Here is a 22855-nt window from a genome sequence, read left to right on the forward strand (position 1 = left end):
CTATCTCCTGAGCCACAGCTGCCCCACATAATTATGTCTTTATTTTTTATTTTTTTAATGTTTATTTATCGACAAGTATCTCCTATGAACCAATGTTATAAACCACAGAGTTTATATTCTAAGTTAATTTGCAGTGCCCGTCCCCATGGGCCTCACAAATACTGTACATTAAAAATTCCTAAAACTATGTGTATAATGTATCATTTTGCACGACATTAATTTGTAAAAGGCCATATTACTTTTTTGCAACCTACTTAATTCCAACACCCATACATGGCAAACTAGAGTTTCCCAGCGGACCCATCCTGGTTTATGTAACAGCAGTGATCAGTTTAACAAATGCACTAATGCACCCAAACACTGTACTGCGGTCTATCATATTTATGCATGTAGCATACTCTGTACATGACTGCATGTGTTCAAATGACGTGCATCTATCTGGGCAGACACATTATGTGAGTTGTGTTTTTGTTTGCATGTAGATAAGCATGGGTGACCTGACATGCCCAGAGTGTGTGTCACTCAAAGTCACACCCCAGTAGCTCTAATCTCAAGGTGATGGAGGTCATCCAGCTTGTGGGGATGATTCGGATGAAGCGGGAGAAAATGGGAGGGTGGATGTAGTTCCTCACATAGTCATTGTGATGTTTATTTCCAGAAAAATTTCTCATCTGGGTTTGATGAGAGAGAGAGAGAGAGTGAGAGAGAGAGCGAGAGAGAGAGAGAGAGAAAGAGGTTGTTTTCTCTAGTACTGTTGAAGAAAACTCCAGCTACTCATCTGGTTTGGTCATTACAGTTTCTGTGTGGTTTTGCTGCAGCTCACCTTGAATAGGGGGACCTCATCATCTGTATCTGTGTACTTGTTCCATTGTATCCCATTGTCACTGTACTGCAGGACGTAGGTCATGACATACATCTCCTTCTGCAGAGCTTTGGCTCCCTGTGTTATGATGCCTGTGATCTTCTTTTTCTTGGGCAGCTCCACCTGAAGCCACTGGCTCATGTCACAGTACTGTGGGAGAGAGAGATGCTTTGACCTGGCGGTTGGTGTGACCTCCTACTGAAGGAGTTTGTGAGTGTGTACACTGCCAGCAGGTCACTGACATTCTGTGTGTTCAGCCTGATCCTGGACATAAATTTGAATGGATTCATTGTGACCTATCATGTCAGAATTACAATGAGCACCTTAGCTTGCCACGCGTTGATGGTGCCCTGTTTGTTGAGGCGTGCGAGGTGGGGCTTCCAAGGGCCCCCATACCAGCTGGAGGCCGAGGAGCTGGCAGTGATTTGGTGGTCTTCTATCAGTCCACTCTCCATCCCCAGAGGGACCGAGCAGCCTGAGGCAGCAGAGTAGTATATCACATGTACAAGAAACCCAACTCTACTGCAGTGCTGAAGTACATACTGCATGTGTACATGGAATCTGGTGTCATTTGGAGAAAGAATTTGCAAACTAGGAGAAATTATTTCATATTAAATGTTTAAAAAATGGTCACAGCCCCAGCTATAGTCAGATTTAATGGAGTTTGACACCTGATCTGACCACACAAAGGATGTGCTCAGCAAATATTGTGAAACCTTAGATGAAAACCGAGATGCAGCCACAGAGGAACCAAAATGTCATTTCATCAAAAGTGATATTTTCCATTAACAGACAGCAAACAGCAGTATACAGCAGCTACAGTATAGATAGTACATTTTAGTGTACTGTTTGACCAAATACTGCATTTTACTTTTTGCAGGGCAAGATCATTGTTTATCCAGAAATTACACAGTACAAATAAAGGGCAAAGTTCTGTAATTAGTGAACACTGTACTAAATCTAGAATGTATTAAATAAATGGTGACCATGAGTAAGTTTTGCCGCTCCGCGCTGAAAAACCACAGACCAGTATGACAGTGGATTTTGAATATTTTGCATATTGGAGAACTAAAAATGATGGATGGAATAGGCATGGGCTACATCAAGACATGAAAATATTTGAAAATCTTATTTTACTTGCGTTTTGGCTTTTCCACATCCATGCACATGCACAGTAACAACTTACCATCGAGCTCACAGCCGTAGAACTCCATGCGGACTGTGGCCTTATTGTACCACTCGATAGGGTGGAGCCTTATGAAGCGTCCAATCAAAGGAGGAAAGAAGGTGTTTTTCTTTGTCTCATAGGCTTCCTGGTTCCCAGCGAATGCCTGGTAAAAGAGGGAGCCAGACAAAGAGAAATGAACAGGTGATCACTTCTCTCTATTTACAGTGATTAAGGAGGTGGGTGAATTTCCCTCACCTTTCTGAACTCCCTGCTGTCGCCCTTATAGAAAATCCACTTCCGGCGGTCTGTGCTGTAAGAGATCGAGTACTTGACCACATACTGGGGCTGTAACATCTGCTTGGCCCCCTGTGTGGCCACCTGGCTGATCACCACTGATCTCTGGAAGTCCACCTGCACAAGTCCACAGGTAGCAGATGTATTCGTGTAGAAAGCAAGTGCACATATGCAAATCCACCTACACCTACATCACCAACCTGAATCCAACTGTTGTTCTGCTCTGTGCTCCATGCGTTGTATTTACCCTTGTTGTCCAGTCTGGCCAGATGGGGCTCCCAGTATCCTTCAAACATGGAGATGTTATCATTCCTCTTGTGACAGTTTTGTTTTTAGAGCTTTACCTCAACAATTTTACAAGTCACTGAGACTGTGGTGGCAGTACAGTGTATGTATTGCCAAAACAAATAGATGCAGACATGAAGAGCAGGTGTAACTACTTCTCGTGTTGATTGCTGTGATCTGGTCATCCCGCACGTTGCCTGAAACCAGACCCAGCGGATGGTAGCAGTCTTAGAGGGCACACACAAGCACAACACAACAGTATGTCAGTGTAGTTAGAAAATCATATTCTAAATGCTGCAGTAATTTTAACAGTTTCTACCATTATCTACAACCAGGAAGAGGGTCTGCATGCCCTTCTCTTGGTTGAAACCAACTTCTGTCTCCAGCTGCCACAGGCCGGGTTTGGATGGATACATTTCCAGAGTAGCAAATCCCCCTGCACAGACAATGTGGTACAGTGCCATTGATGACAACAAATATAGCCAGTAGCTTCTCTCTGCATAGGTGTTGTGAGGTATCATCAATTCATATACGGTACTGTGGCATGACTTCAATAGCACAAATGCAGCTAATTCTGACTTCACATGACAAACAAACGTCACCATGCTAACCAGGCAGCAGTGGGTAGACAGCCTGTCTGTAGCTGGTGGTCTTCATCTGGAGGAACGTCTGCCCGTGAAAGTGGATGCTGTGAAAATCTTTGGGGGAGCCCATGTTGATTAGATGCCAGGACACTGGAGGAACGTCTGCCCGTGAAAGTGGACGCTGTGAAAGTCTTTGGGGGAGCCCATGTTGATCAAATGCCAGGACATGAGCTGGTTGGTGTACATTCTCAGGCCCCTCAGGTTGTATATAATGCCATTGATGGCTAAGGAAACAATGTGAAGACATTTTTATCAACACTTTTGGTCTGTTGACTGTGATGTTCTGTCTTGAATACATGAAAGAAGAAGAGATATTACAACTCACTGAATGCTGTTTACAGTAAGAACAGTGGCTGTACATGCACAGTGCGTTTGAATTAGCATGGATTATAATTAGTGATTATTATTCTCAAAAGATTTTGGGCAGTTGATCATTTAAACCAGACTAGTTGAAGGTAGGTATAATGCATTACAATGGAACTTGAGGTTCTCCTTGAAGTTGCGGTCCATAACGCTCCTTCGGTTCTTCCTCTCCATTGTCTCACGGTTCTTCTCATAGTACCAGCTCTGCGATTCATCAAAGGTCATGAAAAGCAGCGTGAAGTCCCTCGTGTCTTTTATTGGTCTGTCCAGGGTGCCCTCTTTACACACCAGCAAAGGCCCGATCAGGCCAGAGTGGATGTCCCTTTCCTAAGAGATGGAGCATATGCCAGGTTTAATATTAGTTTTAACAATGTGAATACATTTCATTTTGCTTAATCAAACATATAGTTTAATGTGTTTCATTCAATTTAATCTTAATTTAAAGGTCCTACGCATAGAGTTTGTATATGATTTGAAATCTGTCAAATTATTCAGATGACACAAATTTGTAAAGAAAACGACACCAGCTTGGTGAGAAATGGTTCACTGTGTTTTACCATCAGCCTATCTGTGTCCCACAGGGTTGTTGGGTTTTTGTTTGTCTTTTCATGGACACATACAATTAAAGAATGACACACTTAGTCAACCAATGCAGTGCCTATGGGACATCTAGCTACAAACTAAGTTGCAGCCCCCATAATGATGCTGCTATTTGGGGGCCCCACAGTAAGAAACTCAAATTCTAGATGCAGTGGCTTTAATGTGTATCTGTAAGTAGTAATTCTTCAGTGCCCGCCACAGTAGACTTGGATTTAGTTCATTGTTCTCTAAAAGGTCCAAAGTACTCACAGGATTAACTCCTGAGTAGTACGCCCAGGTCCGACAGTCGGACTCATCCGGCTGTGGCCCAACCATTGAGTGGACCCTCCATAAATATGTGAAGGTGGTGTTGGGTTGAACCTCATTGTCATATTTATACCAGTACTTGGAGCCGTCCTCATAGGAGAGGCCCTCTGTCTGCTTGGTATAGGAAACCCCATTTGGATGTATGGAGTAGGGACGGTTGGCGTTGTTCCTGAACACCACCTGGCAGAGTGGAAGACACTTTCTGTGGGTTGGAACTTATGGCTTCAAAGGACAATTAGACATTTTGGAAAATAGACGGATTAACTGTCTTGCTGAGAGTTTGCTGACAAGACAAACTGTCATGTCTGTACAGTAAATAAGAAGGTACCACAAACAGCTAGTTAGCTTATCATAAACTCAAACTATTCCTTTAATGCAGAGTTTACATAAAGAACATGTAGGTGTACTATAAATGCTACCGTTTTAACATATGCATAAATTATGCCAGTGACAGAAAAAACCCATCCATATTATGGCTTCACAGCTGATGCAGGCAGCCTTACCATGATGCTTTGTCCGACCTCCACCTTGATCATGGGTCCCAGGATGCCTAAATGCTCACCGATCTCTCCACGGATGTCGGGCGTGCTGAAGCTACTGTCCATGTAAGCCCGGAACACCACCTTGGTGAACGTGGTTTCCCTGCTGAGTTTCTTATCTTGCCTCCTGTGGTGATACCGGAACCTTATTTTAGCATATGTATTTTATGTGGATGTGTACTTGCTGTAGTTTTCCAGTAAATCTGTACAGCTTTTTTAAATGACATTTCTTCCTGCAGCCTCTGAGCTTACCCATCTTTGTAGCCACTGTAGTTCCACTCAACCTCCTTTGCAGCTATGAAATAAGTCTTTAGATTCGGGCTTGAGAATTTTAAGTAGTGTTTGGTGGTCTCATCCAGGCTGAGATGCTTGATGTCCTCATGGCCAATGTAGGGGTCTTTGTAGGCCACATACTCATATTCATCTGCTTTCATATCTGGCTCGTCCAGGCCTAGATGCTGTGGTTTGGCCCCAGGAACATAAAGCTCATAGTTGCTAAAGTCGGGCCGAGGCACACCGATGACTATGGGCATATTAATGAGCTGCTCCTCATCAGAGACTGGTTTTGGCACACTGGGTCGTGACCCATGCAGGGTCATGCCTGGATTGAATCCGCGAGGTGAAAATGGCAAACCACTCCTGGCCTGAGGCTTGTACTTCTTCTTCCTCTTTGTCTTCATGCCCTGGCCCTTCTCGGGCCACTGTCGGAGGGTCACCGTCTTGACCTTCTTTGGAGTTGGTGTTGGGGTCTCTTTCTCAAAATATTTCTTCATGTGGTCAGGAATCTCCATGGGCACCTTCTGGTGGACTCCCACATAAGTCCAGTTGTGGCCCTGCATTTTGACAGAGGTGGTTTTAATGGCCTCTGTATTATTCTCTTTAAGGTAGATAAACACTTCTTCACTACTGTCTGAAGTGCTGAGCTCCTCAGAGCTGCTGCTCTTTACACCACCGCTGGAGAGGGACACATTACCTAAAGCCTTAGATTCATGGGTGGAACGTTCCATGGAAAATGTGTGGTTCAACTTGACAAGAAGAGCTGTGACATTCTCCCTACTCTCAGAACTACTCTCTCCTGATAACTCTGATCTGGATGTATTCACTGTGACATTGTGTAAGGGCTCAAGCAAAACATGTGTTACACTTTCACACCTGGAACCGGCTAGATTAGTCAGACTCTGAGAGGGATCCACTTGCAGCCCATTCTCCTGCTCGGCTACAGCCATCAGAGAGTCACTGCCTTTGGTTTTGTTGCCTGTGATCTCCAGCTCAGAGATGGTTAAGTTGTGTGTGTCTGTGCTGCTGGTGTTAACGTCTCTAATATCAGCTGCTGGAGTAGAAAATGAATGGTCTGTTGCATCTGTAGACACGTTAGCCTGGTTAGTTGCTGTGTTATTTTCGTCTTCCCTTTGTGGCAGAGTGGAAACAGACACATTGGCCCATTGTGTACTGTGGAGACTGTTGGTGCTGGAATTAGATACAGGGACATAGAACACATGCCCTCCGGTGAATCTTTCCTCCGAGTCCTCTGCTAACATGGAACCCACAGAACTCTGGTTATCACTAATCAGTGGTACACTCTGTCGTTCAGCCTCCAAGGTGGAGCTTATATTTCCAGGTAATGTTGCGGTAAGATTAGTAGTTTCTAGTGTTGTTACTGTAAGATTGCTAGTGTCTGCAGATACATGTCCAACCACTGATAATGCTGTGGCATTGTGAACTGTTGTGTTCTTTGTGTCAGACAGTGCAACATCATGCGGATGGTCGACTGCTTCAGTAGCTTTGCTGTTTGTGGTTATACTGTCATTCTTTAGTAATACATTAAAAACAGTTGTGTTTTCTGTTTTATAAACAGAAGAATAGTCCGTTATTGATGCAGCACTACTGTTCTTTATGTGTGCTGTATTATCAGTGATGCTTTGGTTTAACAAATTAACCACGGGGAATTTTACTCCCTCAGCTTCTTTCAAATTTGAAAATAATGCCTCATTCAGCTTGTTAAGGTTTGAAATAGAGGTCTTATTTTGACTTTTTGTCTTAGTGAAGTTAAGGGTGATATTCATATCTCCATCAGGCACATCAATAGGATCATAGTTGAGGAAAGAGAGGTCCAGCTGCTCTGCATCTGAGCCAGTAGCTTGGTCCTTCAGTGTCCTGAAACCGACCTCAATTGCAATCTTTTCGGTGTAATCATCTATTTCCAATGTGTTTTCTTTCGCAGACTGTGGCTCCTTCTCCTCCATGATGATATCAGGCAGGGCTGGAGGCTTCCACTCAGTAAATTCCTTGTTTGCTGCTGCATTTTCATAGTCACTGTACTCATACTGGTAGTCGCGATAGCACTCGACATCCTGAAACTTAACGCGCATTCCTTTGGTTGTCTCATGAGAAGTCAGGGAAGCCAGGAGCCAGACACCTGGTTCAGGAGACACAAAAATCATCCATATCAATCAATCAATCATCCAATCAAAAACTAACTAGCTGTCGCTTTTAGGTACAAGAATTTCTGCATTAAATAACTGGAGTCTCTATGAACTTGCACTTAATATCACTTATACATAGGATTTTGACTTTGTGTTGTCAGAATAGCAAGTTAAAAGTATCCTTGCAGATTGAATAAAGTCACTGTAAGCCCTGACTGACCAATGTTGCTCATGACCATAGTGATGGTTTCTCCGGTCATCGGGTACAGGCTGAGGAAGTCCTCTGTCCGCTCGTTCAGCTCAAATGTATGACCATAAAATGTAGCTGTCTGGATGTAGTCCTGTTCCCCGATGCTTGACACGTGCCATGTCACAGCTTCACCATTGCAGAAGCCCAGAAGTGGGCCGCTCTCAAACGCATATCCATTAATTGCTGTAAGGACATGAACATAATTCATCTGACAGGCAGCCGAAGGTACGAACAAATAATGGAATGAATGTGTCGTATGTATTAGGATGAGCTCATTTTTGCTACAGTCTGATTAAGGCAGAACTTACTGTGCATGACATTGGACTTGTAAAAGTCTGGGTCTGCCTTGTTGACTTTGGATCGATCACAGTACTGGCGAATGTTATAATCCAGGTACCAGCTCTTGTTTTCATCGAACACAGCAAACACGGCGTGTTGCTCCTTGTCTGCTTTCAGCTGGAGACACAAGCAAAAAGCTACATCATATTCATAGAATATTTTTAATTGATTGCATTTTGACTTTGATGTTCACTTTTCCTTTTCAACATAGGAATTAGACTAGTAATAATTCAACACGTGGCATGGCTTAATAAGTGTCATACAGACTCAGTGTAGTCGTATTTTTATACTGACTTATACAATTGTGTGTTATGTAAATAATATGTCTGTCTTTTAAGCCGAGAGCTGCCGGAAAAATTTTTCATTGTGCTATGCATAATGACAATAAAGATTCTTGACCTCTTCTAGTTAAGTGACTTTTAAATTATGGTCTTGCAAAAAGTTTTTCTCCTGTCACACAACACAACAGTTTTCATCACCACAAAATAAACGGTAGCTTTATATGTTAACCTGAGCCAAGTTAGTGGCTCTGTGGTTGTACTTGGGCACAGCATGCTAACATGTGCACAGTGACAATAATATGACAGTGCAGTGGTTAGCGCCGTCACGTTACAGCAAGAAGGATCCTGGTTCCTGTGCCTTTCTGTGCCAAGTCTGCATGTTCTCCCTGTGCCTGCGTGGGTTCTCTCCGGGTGCTCCGGCTTCTTCCCACAGTCCAAAGACATGCAGCTTGGGTTGACTGGCAACTCTAAATTGCCCCTAGGAGTGAGTGTGAGTGTGTGTGGCTGTTTCTCTCTGAGTGTCAGCCCCATGATAGACTGGGAAGGAAAAAGTCTCAAAGTGTGGAAAACCAAAGTTAGGAGGCAGGATACGGACTAACAAGGGCCGACTGGAGACCCCCTCTGATTGGACAACATGTCTGGGGTGAGTCGGGGTCTCAGCTCTGGAGCACTATGTTTTCAAAAACTGGGTCTCCAGTTGGCCCTTGCTAGTCTGGCGCCCACCTCCTAACTGTGATTTTCCACACTTTAAAACGTTTTCCTTCCAGGGTGGACCCCACCTTTCACCCAGTGTCAGCTGAGATTGGGACCCTATTCAGGAGTGTTATAGATAATGGATGGATGGATGTTCACCACCTTGGTTTGGCGTGTTAGCATGCTAACATTTACTAATTACTATGTGTCTCTCTTTTTGTTTTTTGTTTTTTCTGTCCTGTTTATATTGTTTTCATCTAATTGTTATTCAATTTTTTTATGTCAGCACCTTTTAACTTTGGTTTAGAAATGTTCTACATAAATAAATGTTTGCTAACTTTACTTACTAACTAGGACTAAACACAAAACACAGCTTTCTGGGATGTCATTAGTTTTGCAGGTATTTGGTAATTAAAATAATAGTAATAAATGTCTGAACCAAATTTCCTGGCAACCCACTCAATAGAATTTTGAGGCATTTCACACCAAACCAAATATTTTAACCTAACTGTGGTGCCAAATGAAAAGTCATGGTATGACCAAAGTCAGTAGGATCCATCCTCCGTGAACCATGAATGACTGCTCAAACTTCATGGAAATCCCTCAGACACAGTAGGTCTTGACATTCTTCAGTGTGGACCAGAGTGGGCCAGACAGACGCTGCTGTCTATAGAGCCATGTCTGTGTTTTACCTGCACGTTGCGGACATTGAGGGACTGACTCTTGCAGATGAGGAGTGGTCCAATCAGTCCTGAGGCAATGTCACGGGGTGTGTCCACTGCACTATGGTACATTCGTGTCAGACATCGGGGGTCGTCGTCTAAAGGCTCATTCTCTTCGACCACTTTCCACACATAGGTGTATGTCTCACCTGGCTGAACACCGTGAGACTGATTGCCTGGCAGCCAGATTGAGAAACATTCATAACAATGTAGCTGTTTTACAGCTCGTTTTAACTTGGTTTACAGTGAAGAGAAACTACTTACCTCCTTCTGGGTAGTTGACGCCCTCGTCTGACTTCTCTATGTTCAGACCATGTGGATAGATACTGTAGGGCCTGGAGGCCATGTTCTTGAAAACAATCTGTAACAGGGCACAGGCTGTGAGGGCACATGCTCTGTAAACAATGTTCAATGATTAAACAGTCTCTGCTTATGAGAGCATGGGAGTTTTGACTTATGTGTTGGCTCTATAAACATACTGTACTGCACTGATTATGAGGCGACGCTCAGCTTTAATTTGATAGTGTTATTATCTACAGCAGATCGACACTGTAGGAGCTGGAGCCACTTTTGTTCCCCACATTTAGGATAGTTATTGAATTTAATGTAAACACAAGCTTAAATGTTCAGCATGGATTTGCAAATCATTTACAGTCTGAACACACCTGTTAGTTTACTTGTCTGTCTTTGTCCAGCATCAAACTGGGGCACTGTTTAACATGCATGTGAGGTCCTTAAGTTTAAGGCAGCACTTGAATTAAATTTCACTGTGCTGGAGTATGGCCTCAAAACCGTGCATAACCTCCTACCGAGTTTTGTCCTCCTTACAGTTTACCATGCTCTCACAACATTTAAGCTTTACAAGCAGTAGCAGGTGATTTAAAGAAAGTTTTGCTACCAGTTTGGTCTCTCCAGCTACAAAGACTCTGCTTGAGATTGTTCCTCTGTAAAAATAACGCTGCCAAGTTTAAAGCTTCATTGTTGACAACCTCTTTAATGGGAATGTATTATTTGTGGGCTCATATACATTTATTTCCATTATGAAAATTATATATTACAAGCATCCTTGTTTTCTTTGTGCTTATGCTCTGTAATTAACTGTGTTATGTGAAACACATTGACTTATAATTTGTTCAGATTGAATTTGCATTTGATCTCACCTTGATAACGTCTCTGATTTGTGCTCTGATCACGGGGCCCAGGATCCCCAGCTCACTCTTTTTCTGCTTGTTCTCCAGCCTTTCAGTAAATGACTCATTCTTGTACAGAGTGTACACGGCCTTCTTGTACTTGTGACCTATGCGTGTTGGTGACTGTCGCAGGTATTGGAACCTGAAGTCTCTACACAAAAAAGACGAGAAGTTTTACTTAATTTTGAGACATGATGTGACTGTTTAAAACCACAACAATGAGCATATCAGTGAAATTACTGTGAAAAATGACATAGGATTATTATTATTGAATGATAAAGACATGATTTTGCCACAGATGGATGTCTCAGTTGTTTGCACATACTGTATGCCTAACTGGTAATGCTGCTTACTCGTCAATGTGCTCATGCATGTTAGGTGCGTAGTCCCAGATGATTTCCTCAGCAGCTATGTAATATTTCCACTCCCTACTGTGTCTCTTTTGCTCAATAGTCATCCGTCGCTGTGGTGCTTCGAAGCCGTCACACTTCATGACATCCACAAAACCATGCATGCCAGCTGACATAGCAGAAATACTGAATTTAGTTAAACTGGTAGAAACTATTTGCCTGTGGTGGATGACAGATTTTTGCATCTCATCAGTTGAGGGCACACTCACCCTCCATGTGCTTGAGAATGTGTGAGGAGAGCAGCCAGCGGCCCTTATAGAGAGGCATTATACTGGCTGTGGTGGAGGAGCCACTGATCAGCCCCACTGATGACACTTTATGGCCGGTCTGCTGCAGAACCTGTGCATTCATATGCACAGAGAACACCTCAGGCTCTGAGCTCATACCTACCAGGTGTAGGCTCACAGAGGTGTAGGCACACATCCTGACATCTGGGAACACAAGAGGAAATTTCTGGTCACTTTGCAGCTGTTTTGTTTATGCAGAACAACAGGTGACTGTTTCTTCACTGACTGTACAGCACATTGGCTAACCATACATCTGTACAAAGAAACAATGGTGGAACAAAGATCATTCAGAACAACAAATTGATACATTACAGCTCCTATGTTCCAAAGTAAAGTTAAGGAAGAGCAGTCATTTAAATGTAAGCACCATGGCTTTATTAAATTTATGATGGATTAACTAGGGAGTGATTAAGTGAGCAGTGAGGTGGTCTGATGCACTATTATAGCAAAGATTACTAGTATTTTAATAAATAAATGCAATAATCCTTCCTCCATGCCTACAGCCTCCTGTTGTTATTCCACCTTCTCCACCCTGTGCTGTCAAAATATGGTCTGTAAATTAGCTCTGCCTGCCGCCTAGCCAAGGTTAGAAGAAAGGTTTTTCCAGCCAGTAGTTATGTCAAACAGCCACTGAGGAGCTCTGCGCAGCTAAAGGTCTGAACCAGCGGCTGCCAGAGTCAAGCGGTGGCGTCTTTACACAATAGGCAAACAACAAGAAAGAGCAACAACCAGGGTTAACATGGGTTTAGGTGTTTGACACATTTACTATTAGTCAGACTTGAAGCTGCATTTTGTACAGTTTGCCCCAGTCGGGCATCCATAGTTTAAATCACCATGGAGTGGTTAGGAGCGGCTGATGGCGTCAGTTTGTTTTCAACTTGACTAAACCTTCTAGGCTGAAAGGGAATTAGAAAATCACTAACTGATCAACTGGCAGAGTGAATGGCTGACTGTCACTAACTGACTAACCAGGTAGTGATCCCTTTGTGTATCCGTTGATGGTGTATTTGACATGGTTGTCTGAGGCATGGCCTGTTGGTTTGTACTTGCTCTCTTTCTCATCAAAAACCCCAAAGAGGAATATATACTCCTGGTTGAAGCCAGTCTGCTTCCCTGACTTATCCAGGCTGCCTGCAGAGACAGACAGACAGACGGAGAACGAACATCCAGTAACTGATATTTTCTGCTTTGCCCATGAAGAGAAACAGATTTTACTACTAACCAGATTTGCAGATGAGCAAAGTCCCAATGAGGCCTGAGTTGTAGTCCTCAACAACTTTTTGGTGGGAGATGTAGGTGTAGGTGAGACAGGTGGGGTCGTTGGGTTGTGGAGAAACATTTGGTGTCACCTCCCAGTAGTAAACATGTTCACTGTTCGGCTCCACAAGGTCATCCTCCTTCTCTTTCATTGATGTGTTGTCAAAGTAGTTGGCTCCTGCAAAAAAATGAACATACATTCTCAGCATTATGGATGAACAAAGGATCATGTTGAAACCAAATGAATGAAGTTTCATTGTCAAGCAGGGGTCTGACGACGCTGGTGACTTTGTTAACTATGACATTTCCTCTTTAGTTCACAGAATAATGAAGACATAATGAAATTTCCTACAAGCTGGTCTTTAATTTTTAATTTCCTCTGCACACTGACTTTTACACAAAGTATCCGCAAGTGCAAATTAAGGCTCACTTAGTGTCAGTTTCCAAAACCCACAATGTCTCTAATGTTCTTCTTCTGTTCTCTATGTTCTCTATGTGAGGACACAGACAATGATTTCCTAAGGCTTAGCAGTGCTTCCTGCTGGACTTCAGCACTGTCTGCTTTGATAATCTGCCTGTCCTGGTTAATATTTTGCAAACAGACAAACAAAGTTGTTTGCCTGTTGTGCTCGCTAATCTTGTGTATTTATTAGAATGAGTAATATCATTAACACCCACATTAACCCTAACAGACGCATGGTTAGTCCTCAGGGTTTCCACAGCTATCAGACTTATCTGCTGCCGAGTTAACAGACACGCACCCTCAGACTGTTTCCTGTAAGCGACGCCGTGTGGGTGGATGCTGTGTGGTCCACTCGCCATGTTTCTGAATGTGACGACAATCGTGTCGCCCTCCTCTGCCCTCAGCGTGGGTCCCAGCAGACCTGCAGAGACACACATGTGGAATCCACTACATTTGGTGAATGAACATCATGCTGGACCATAATGACTCATCACTGTCCTTTTTTGTTATTGTTGCTGATTCACTGACTGTCATTGACCAGCAAATATAATCAAAGTGTTGTTGTCTTGTCTATTGTAAAGTACACCAATGCAATGTAAGTGATACAGTAAGTGATACAGCCTTTCTGGTAATGGTTTATTTTTTGTTTCTTAGTTTACTAATACTTTCCTAGAGGGGGATTATTGTGTATATGTCTTAGGAACATTCCTGGAAAGCAAAATATACTAATGAGAGAGAAAACAGCATATAATACAGTAATACATGCAGATGTATGAGTTTGTAAAGTGACAGAGTCAGTGAACTTTTCAACTTCATAACAAATCTACTGTTTATATACTTCATTAACTGTAATTCTACAGATGGAGCACATTAAAGGAACAAACAACCTAGTGTCAGCTAAATATAGTGAGATGCAGAGGTCAGGTGCTCAGTTTTGTCATGAGCATCCTGCTTATTTAAATCAATGTAGCCAACTAAATAAAGCCTTTTAATATCTCCTGAGTGCCTGAAGAACTTGTGTTTCAGTAATGTTTAGTTATGTCTGTCTGATAATTGTGTTCTATATTTGTCACCCCTCTTGTACACAATGAAACATATTATATTATTTTGGGTTACATTATTTACATACTGAAATGAATCAGCTGACACAAGTAAATGAACCTGTTGAACACATTTTAATTTCTTACCAAACTACATAGTTCACTTTAGGAAGCTTCTTGAGAAAAAGATACATATAGTTCAATCACTTTCTGGTAAATGACTAGAATATCAGTGTTGCTTTGTGCTTTCCCTGTGGAGACAGCCGAGTGGAAAGTGAATTTAGAGACAGGAAAAGTGTTTCGTAGTAATTAGAACCAGACAGACTGTGTTCACAGTGAACCCCACAACGTTTACCTAGCCAGGACGGATGAGCCTTAGCCTGTCTGAAGTCTTTCTCGTACTCCCGAAAGACCACTTTCTTGTAGGTGGTAGCAGACCTGCAGAATGGTGGGAAAACACAAAGGGGCACATAGGAAAAACAAAGCAAATCAACAAGATGTGGACTTTATGAAGGCACATGCTTTCTTTGACGTGTTGCTACCACATTGTGTTTGACTTATATGTGATTGTGTGTCATAGCAACACTGACATTATCATACATGAGTAAGAGGCTGCTAAAGAAATCAAACAAGGACAGATTGTTTGTCACTGTACAAAAAACTGAAGAAACAACTATTAAAGACCTTAGATAAGCTTGCCTGTTGTGCTCGCTAATCTTGTGTATTTATTAGAATGAGTAATATCATTAACACCCACATTAACCCTAACAGACGCATGGTTAGTCCTCAGGGTTTCCACAGCTATCAGACTTATCTGCTGCCGAGTTAACAGACACGCACCCTCAGACTGTTTCCTGTAAGCGACGCCGTGTGGGTGGATGCTGTGTGGTCCACTCGCCATGTTTCTGAATGTGACGACAATCGTGTCGCCCTCCTCTGCCCTCAGCGTGGGTCCCAGCAGACCTGCAGAGACACACATGTGGAATCCACTACATTTGGTGAATGAACATCATGCTGGACCATAATGACTCATCACTGTCCTTTTTTGTTATTGTTGCTGATTCACTGACTGTCATTGACCAGCAAATATAATCAAAGTGTTGTTGTCTTGTCTATTGTAAAGTACACCAATGCAATGTAAGTGATACAGTAAGTGATACAGCCTTTCTGGTAATGGTTTATTTTTTGTTTCTTAGTTTACTAATACTTTCCTAGAGGGGGATTATTGTGTATATGTCTTAGGAACATTCCTGGAAAGCAAAATATACTAATGAGAGAGAAAACAGCATATAATACAGTAATACATGCAGATGTATGAGTTTGTAAAGTGACAGAGTCAGTGAACTTTTCAACTTCATAACAAATCTACTGTTTATATACTTCATTAACTGTAATTCTACAGATGGAGCACATTAAAGGAACAAACAACCTAGTGTCAGCTAAATATAGTGAGATGCAGAGGTCAGGTGCTCAGTTTTGTCATGAGCATCCTGCTTATTTAAATCAATGTAGCCAACTAAATAAAGCCTTTTAATATCTCCTGAGTGCCTGAAGAACTTGTGTTTCAGTAATGTTTAGTTATGTCTGTCTGATAATTGTGTTCTATATTTGTCACCCCTCTTGTACACAATGAAACATATTATATTATTTTGGGTTACATTATTTACATACTGAAATGAATCAGCTGACACAAGTAAATGAACCTGTTGAACACATTTTAATTTCTTACCAAACTACATAGTTCACTTTAGGAAGCTTCTTGAGAAAAAGATACATATAGTTCAATCACTTTCTGGTAAATGACTAGAATATCAGTGTTGCTTTGTGCTTTCCCTGTGGAGACAGCCGAGTGGAAAGTGAATTTAGAGACAGGAAAAGTGTTTCGTAGTAATTAGAACCAGACAGACTGTGTTCACAGTGAACCCCACAACGTTTACCTAGCCAGGACGGATGAGCCTTAGCCTGTCTGAAGTCTTTCTCGTACTCCCGAAAGACCACTTTCTTGTAGGTGGTAGCAGACCTGCAGAATGGTGGGAAAACACAAAGGGGCACATAGGAAAAACAAAGCAAATCAACAAGATGTGGACTTTATGAAGGCACATGCTTTCTTTGACGTGTTGCTACCACATTGTGTTTGACTTATATGTGATTGTGTGTCATAGCAACACTGACATTATCATACATGAGTAAGAGGCTGCTAAAGAAATCAAACAAGGACAGATTGTTTGTCACTGTACAAAAAACTGAAGAAACAACTATTAAAGACCTTAGATAAGCTTAGGCAGAATAAATTCAAATAAATCATGACACAAATAAAATATAAAACAATACAATTGTCAAATATGGCTGAACACATTAATTAGCTAGGGATGTCATAATGAATTAAAAAACACCTGCACATATCACAGATCCTCTGGCCAGTGTCTTACCCGTGTGTGTCATTGTCAGAGTAATTCCAGTCTATCTCAACAGCAGCAATGTAGTAGTGTCTCTCTGTGGATTGGTTCTGCTCGGCTTTGATCTGGTGCACAGTCAGAAGAACCAGGGCGGGCAGGAGACCTTGACCTATAGGCCAGGCACAGAGCCTCATGTCTGTGACAGCGATGTGTTCTGCAAGTCAAGAAACTGTGATCTGACAGAGAGTTCTATGCTGTGCTTTATCTGTCACTGACACACCAACACACACATGCGCCGGTTTAAACTTTGTGTCCCAGGGCAATGAACTGTGTCTCTTGAAATTGAAACCTTATGTGTTATGCTGTGAGTCATCCCTAAATCCTTAAGGGGGTGTGTTTGTTCCTGTGAGCTCTGCAGGGAGAGGAGAGGAGTGTTAAATATTACACACACACACACACACACACACACACACACAGATAGATATATAGATTTTTTTTTTTTACCTCAGCCTGTTCCAGGAAAATTACCCTTAAAAATTTTTTATATTACATCCATGTTCATTTTTCTGGCGAAACACAATATTTCACTGTGATGTGATATAAATATTTATGTCACCTCAGTGTACTGTATATACTGTACATCATTAGTGATATCAGTGTATGGAGCAAACATATTGTAAGGTCTTGCCCTTACTATATTAAGTGTCTAGAGATTAATTAAACTGAACTGAATATAGTCCGGGTGAAGTTACTCTTGTTATGTTGCCTAATGTGCATCCAGTTTTAAGTAGGATCAAATTCTATTTGTATAGTAGTAAAAACAGTTGGAAAAGACTTGATGAAATGTAAAACATTTAAAAATAAAACTTTTATTCAAAGGCCAGACTAAAAGCGTATTGTTTATTTATTTTAATTGATCATTCTTGACGCATTTTTTTGTCGTCTTCCTTTAACAAGACATAACCACAAATACGTACAGTGGGTGAATGATGACGTAAACACGCAACGTGTACGATCCAGACTGAGACAATTTCAAGGCTGAGGAAACCTTTGCAGGTGTTTTGCATTAATTAGCTGACTAGATTGGGACACAGGGAGCCTACAATGTTGAACTTTGTCATGATATTCTAATTTTGTGAAATACTGGATTTGGGTTTTTTTTGTCTTTAATCCATAATCATCAAAATTGAAACAAATAAAGGCTTGAAATATTTCACTTTGTGTGCAGTGAACTAATATAACATACAAGTTTCACTTTTTGAAACAAATTATTGAAATAAATGGACTTTTCCTCGATATTCTAATTTTTTGGCACATACCTGTAAGTAGGATCAAATTCTATTTGTATAGTAGTAAAAACGGTTGGAAAAGACTTGATGAAATGTAAAACATTTAAAAATAAAACTTTTATTCAAAGGCCAGACTAAAAGCGTATTGTTTATTTATTTTAATTGATCATTCTTGACGCATTTTTTTGTCGTCTTCCTTTAACAAGACATAACCACAAATACGTACAGTGGGTGAATGATGACGTAAACACGCAACGTGTACGATACGTCGACTAAACAGGAAGAGCAATGGTTGAATAAATGCCGTGCTAAAAAAGGAGCAAAGAAAGTAGGTTTTTCTAATAATACTTGATTTTGACACGCTGGCGATGTGTTCAGAAGCACATGTCCGAATATGTACAAGAACTCGCATGTTGCTTTTATTAGGGGTGCGTATTTTCAGAGATATCCCGACAAACAGTGTTAGCTCGCAGCGTACACACGTCACTGCTTGTTTGTTTCCATATATCATAACCAAGCCAAACCGTACCATTTCTTAAATTCTGCGTGTGGGCAGACTAACATGTAACTACCGTGGTAACTACAACATTGAACGTTAGATGATTTCTAAAGCTACAAGTAAAGCTGGGACCAAGACGTTTTTACTTGAGTTTCTATAGCATTATGCAACAGCTTTAGGTACTAAAAGTAAAGTGAGGATGCTTCCAGAAATAATGCCACGAATCGTTTGTTTATTTCCTGGTTATACTGTTTATTTCGTATTGTTTGCATTGTTTATTGCTTGTTTACACTGTTTATTTTGTTATACTACACAGCCTTATGTTGGTATATTGTTTACTTGCCCCTTGCTGTTGCCTTGCATGGGGATATGTACATGCACATTGAGAGCCGATGTACCAGAGTCAAATTCCTCGTGTGTCCAACACACCTGGCCAATAGAGCTGATTCAGATTCTGATCAGGTAGGTACTGTCATGGAGAAGCGGACACAGTTCTGTGGATTCGGGCTGTCTCAGTGTCTCCTGTCTCTTTAGTGTGATCCCAGATGGACTTCATGATGTTGAGATCAGGGCTGTGTGGGGGCAAGAGCAAGGACTCCTGGTTCCTCTGGCCTCTGAGCATGGTTCTTTATGACTCTGGTGGGGGTTCAGGCAGGATGAATCATGGAGTGATCAGATCAGATGTGCCTGAACTGTTGCATAGTACTGTGTTTAATTAGTTGTGTGTGTATATTTCTTATTTTGTATTTTCATGCTGTTTGCTTTTTGTGTAACCTTTTTACATAATACATTTGCCTTTTTAATTTCAGCAGTGTTTTCCTGAAAAATCCCTTTCAGTAGCTTCAAAGTGAAACTCGTCATTAGAGCTGTGCAGGACAACTCTGTGTATATGAGTCTAGGGCTTCAACTAAAGATCATTTCAATTACAGATGAACCTGTCTTATTTTTTCTTAATAAACTGATTAATTGTTGCACCTACAAAACACCAGAAAGCAATGAAAACCCACATTAGCCTAGAAACAAGGTGTCATCTTCAGGACTAACAGGCAAGACGTCATATACAGTCTTATGCAATTACTGTTTGAGCTATTCCTGTCATTTAGTCAAGCCTCATTTTTATTAAAGTGGAGGACACAATATTTTACACACTTGTAAATATAATGCAGCCATCAAAATAAAACAGATATTATATTTACCCCGTTTTCCAGTGTTTTTTGTCCCTGCCAGTCTTTGATTGAAGGTGTGTGCTCACCTCAGAGATTCCCCAGTCTGTTTCTCTCCGGCTACATATGATGCTGAGCTCCAGTATTGTGTGTCTGTGTTGTTGATGTGTGTGACCAGGTCTGACAGCATCCAGCTCCAGCCATGAAGCGCTGCCGTTTCTGCCCCAGACTGTGCTCCCGCTCGTCGGCCTACACTCTAGCCCTCGGCCTGGGCTTTGTAACCCTGGGCACCAGTCGCATCCTGCTGCTCAAACTGTCAGCCAATGCAAGTGAGTGACTGTCACTGAGACGGCTAATATTTCTTATGTTTTCCCCAGAGATATTAAATATTTCATTCTTCAAGCCAGTACACATATTAAAGCATACAGTTTTGAGCATTGGCATCCTGTTGCTGGTGTCTTTTTTCCAGAGAGCAAGTATGACTTCCTCCCTGCATCTGTCAATCTCCTTGCTGAGGTGCTCAAATTGGTCTTCTGTCTGGTGATGTCAGTCAGGGTCATAGTCCGAGGTAAACATCAAAACCATAGCTGTCTGCCTTCTTGTATTGGTTGGCACGGGGTGTTTACTTGCCATCTGTGTGTCTGCCTCCTCAGAGGGACGATCATGCAGAGAGCTGGGCTGCTACTCCAGCTCCTCCTTCCTCAGCTCACTGAAGTGGGCCATCCCCGCTTTCCTCTACTTTCTTGACAACCTCATCGTCTTCTATGTGCTGACCTACCTGCAGCCTGTAAGTTACAGTTTCCCTCACTCAGTCATTTTGGTTCATTTCTCTAATCAGCCTTGTTATTTGCAAACCAGTCAGTGAGAATGTTTCTTGAAAATGTAAACAGGGGAAACACATCCTAGACAGAATAGTTCTCCCAACATTCGGCTGCCTTTGGCCAGCCTCGGCCATAATAAGACCATGACTGACAACATGGTCTATGTGTGTGGCCCTTATTTCATCTGGAATATGCTTATGTCCTTGGCCTCCTCTCCCCTCCCTCCTGTGTTGCCTCCCTACCCTTCCACCACGCAGCCGTATAATACATTTTGACATGACATAAGCGATAATGTAGGAAACAGCAGACAACTGTGCCGAGTCATTTGCATGAATGTGCCAAAGAATTTGCAGTTTGTTAAAAACGATGTGAAATTACTGGATAATGTGGAGAAAGTAGTTTAGAGAATTTCTGGTCTAAGTCTAAGAAAAAGTTGTAAGACCTAAATATGCTATAGGATCACTACCAGGAGGAAACGGTTTTGGCTCTTGGAGGAAATGTTCTTGCTTAACTTCAGCTCTGTATCTTCCCATATCAGAGCAGCTGTTACAGAACATCCTCTGTGTTTGATCCACTTGCTGTGTTCTGCTATCACTCTGCTGCTTTATCTCTAACTTCCTGTCCTCGTTCTTGTCCCCAGGCCATGGTGGTGCTGTTCTCCAACTTTGTCATCCTGACTACAGCTGTACTCTTCAGAATTGTTCTGAAGTAAGTGGTTCAGTCAGTAGCTCTGTTATGTTCAGTTCTTCAGAGGCATAGTGTGCATGCCTTTGAGTTTGACTCTACATGAGATGGGCTAAGTGTGCATCTGTTTTGTGTGTTTTATTTTGTGTTTTCATGCTGCCGACTTTCTGTCACAATTTTTATCAAACTTTTCACTTGGTTTTTACTGAAAAATTCCTTTCAGTAGCTTCAAAGTGGAATTTGTCATTACAGCTGTGCAGGACAACTCTGTGTAGTTCTGCATATTTGAAACCATGAGAGGTTCGTGTCAGCCTCAGATTAAACCTAATGTTATGTTTCTCCCCTTCTCCTCCAGGAGGCGCCTGTCCTGGGTTCAGTGGGCAGCGTTAGTTATCCTCTTCCTGGCCATCGTTTCCTTGACAACAGGGTCGGGGGGCAGCCAGCGCTCCATGGCTGTGCCGGGTCTCCACTCTAACCCCCTCTCCATCCCGTCCAACTCCTGCCTACTTTACACACAGCTGCTGGAGCAGATGAAGTACAGCAGGTAACATGATACAGTTGAAGTCAGATGTTCACATCCACCTTAGCCAAATACATTTAAACTCAGTTTTTCACAACTCCCGACATTTAATCCTATAAACATTCCCTGTCTTAGGTCATATAGGATCACTATTGTCAGAATAATAGTAGAGAAAATGATTGATTTCAACTTTTATTTCTTTCATCTCATTCCCAGTGGGTCAGAAGTTTACATACACTCGGTTAGTATTTGGTAGCGTTGCCTTTAAATTGGTTAACTTGGGTCAAACGTTTCAGGATCCCTTCCACAAGCTTCTCACAATAACCTACAATAAGCTTTAACTTCCTGGCTGATGTCTTGAGATGTTGCTTCAGCCTTTGTTCCTCATGATGCCATCTATTTAGTGAAGTGCCCCAGTTCGTCCTGCAGCAAAGCACCCCCTCAACATGATGCTGCCACCCCCGTGCTTCACAGTTGGGATGGTGTTCTTCGACTTGCGAGCGTCCCTCTTTTTCCTCCAGACATAACAAGGGTCATCATGGCCAAACAGTTCAGTTTTTGTTTCATCAGACCAGAGGACATTTCTCCACAAAGTCAGATCTTTGTCCTCATGTGCAGCTGCAGACAGTAGTCTGTCGTTTCGATGGCATCTTGGAGCAGCGGCTTCTTCTCCACTGAGCAGCCTTTCAGGTTATGTCGAAATAGGACTCGTTTTACTGTGGATATAGATACTTTGGTACCTGTTTCCTCCAGTGCCTTCACAAGGTCCTTTGCTGTTGTTCTGGGATTGATTTGTACTCTTGGGACCAAACCATGTTCATCTCTAGGAGACAGAGCACATCTCCTTCCTGAGCGGTACGATTGCTGCATTGTTCCATGGTCTTTATACTTGTGTAGTATTGTCTGTACAGATGAACATGGAACCTTCAGGTACTTGGACATTGCTCCCAAGAATGAACCAGGCTTGTGGAGGTCCACAGTTTTTTTCTGAGGTCTTGACTGATTTCTTTAGATTTTCCCATGTTGTCAAGCAAAGAGGTGCTGGGTTTTAAGGTAGGTCTTGAAAA

At 42.0% G+C, this 22855-nt stretch overlaps 2 protein-coding genes across 3 annotated transcripts in view; one reads left to right on the plus strand and one right to left on the minus strand.

Moving 5' to 3' along the window:
- Positions 1–518: 518 nt before the first annotated feature.
- On the minus strand, positions 519–17006 carry f5 (coagulation factor V). The gene is made up of 27 exons (XM_020586977.1): positions 16846–17006; positions 16354–16436; positions 15257–15379; positions 12879–13091; positions 12626–12787; positions 11579–11800; positions 11313–11478; positions 10930–11110; positions 10034–10130; positions 9740–9945; positions 8043–8190; positions 7705–7917; positions 7091–7477; positions 5314–6592; positions 5026–5188; positions 4466–4702; positions 3727–3943; positions 3401–3477; positions 3221–3323; positions 2929–3045; positions 2765–2836; positions 2525–2610; positions 2286–2441; positions 2049–2193; positions 1186–1337; positions 839–1012; positions 519–671 (listed from the first exon to the last, which is right to left on the minus strand). Exons 1-27 carry the CDS (start codon positions 17004–17006, stop codon positions 519–521), a joined length of 5493 nt encoding a protein of 1830 aa, XP_020442633.1.
- A 1320-nt stretch (positions 17007–18326) lies between these two features.
- slc35a5 (solute carrier family 35 member A5) overlaps positions 18327–22855 on the plus strand; it is a 15655-nt gene continuing 11126 nt past the window's right edge. For both annotated transcript variants that reach the window (XR_002273703.1, XM_020586965.1), the window contains exons 1-6: positions 18327–18429; positions 19942–20092; positions 20233–20331; positions 20417–20550; positions 21225–21292; positions 21624–21812. Coding sequence is in view for 1 of the 2 variants with exons in the window: in XM_020586965.1 (XP_020442621.1) it covers positions 19966–20092; positions 20233–20331; positions 20417–20550; positions 21225–21292; positions 21624–21812 (617 nt within the window). In the remaining variant the exon portion in view is untranslated. The remainder of the gene's footprint in view (positions 18430–19941; positions 20093–20232; positions 20332–20416; positions 20551–21224; positions 21293–21623; positions 21813–22855) is intronic.

This window comes from Monopterus albus, unplaced genomic scaffold, assembly GCF_001952655.1.
Source record: "Monopterus albus unplaced genomic scaffold, M_albus_1.0 scaffold432.1, whole genome shotgun sequence".
Lineage (NCBI taxonomy): Eukaryota > Metazoa > Chordata > Actinopteri > Synbranchiformes > Synbranchidae > Monopterus > Monopterus albus.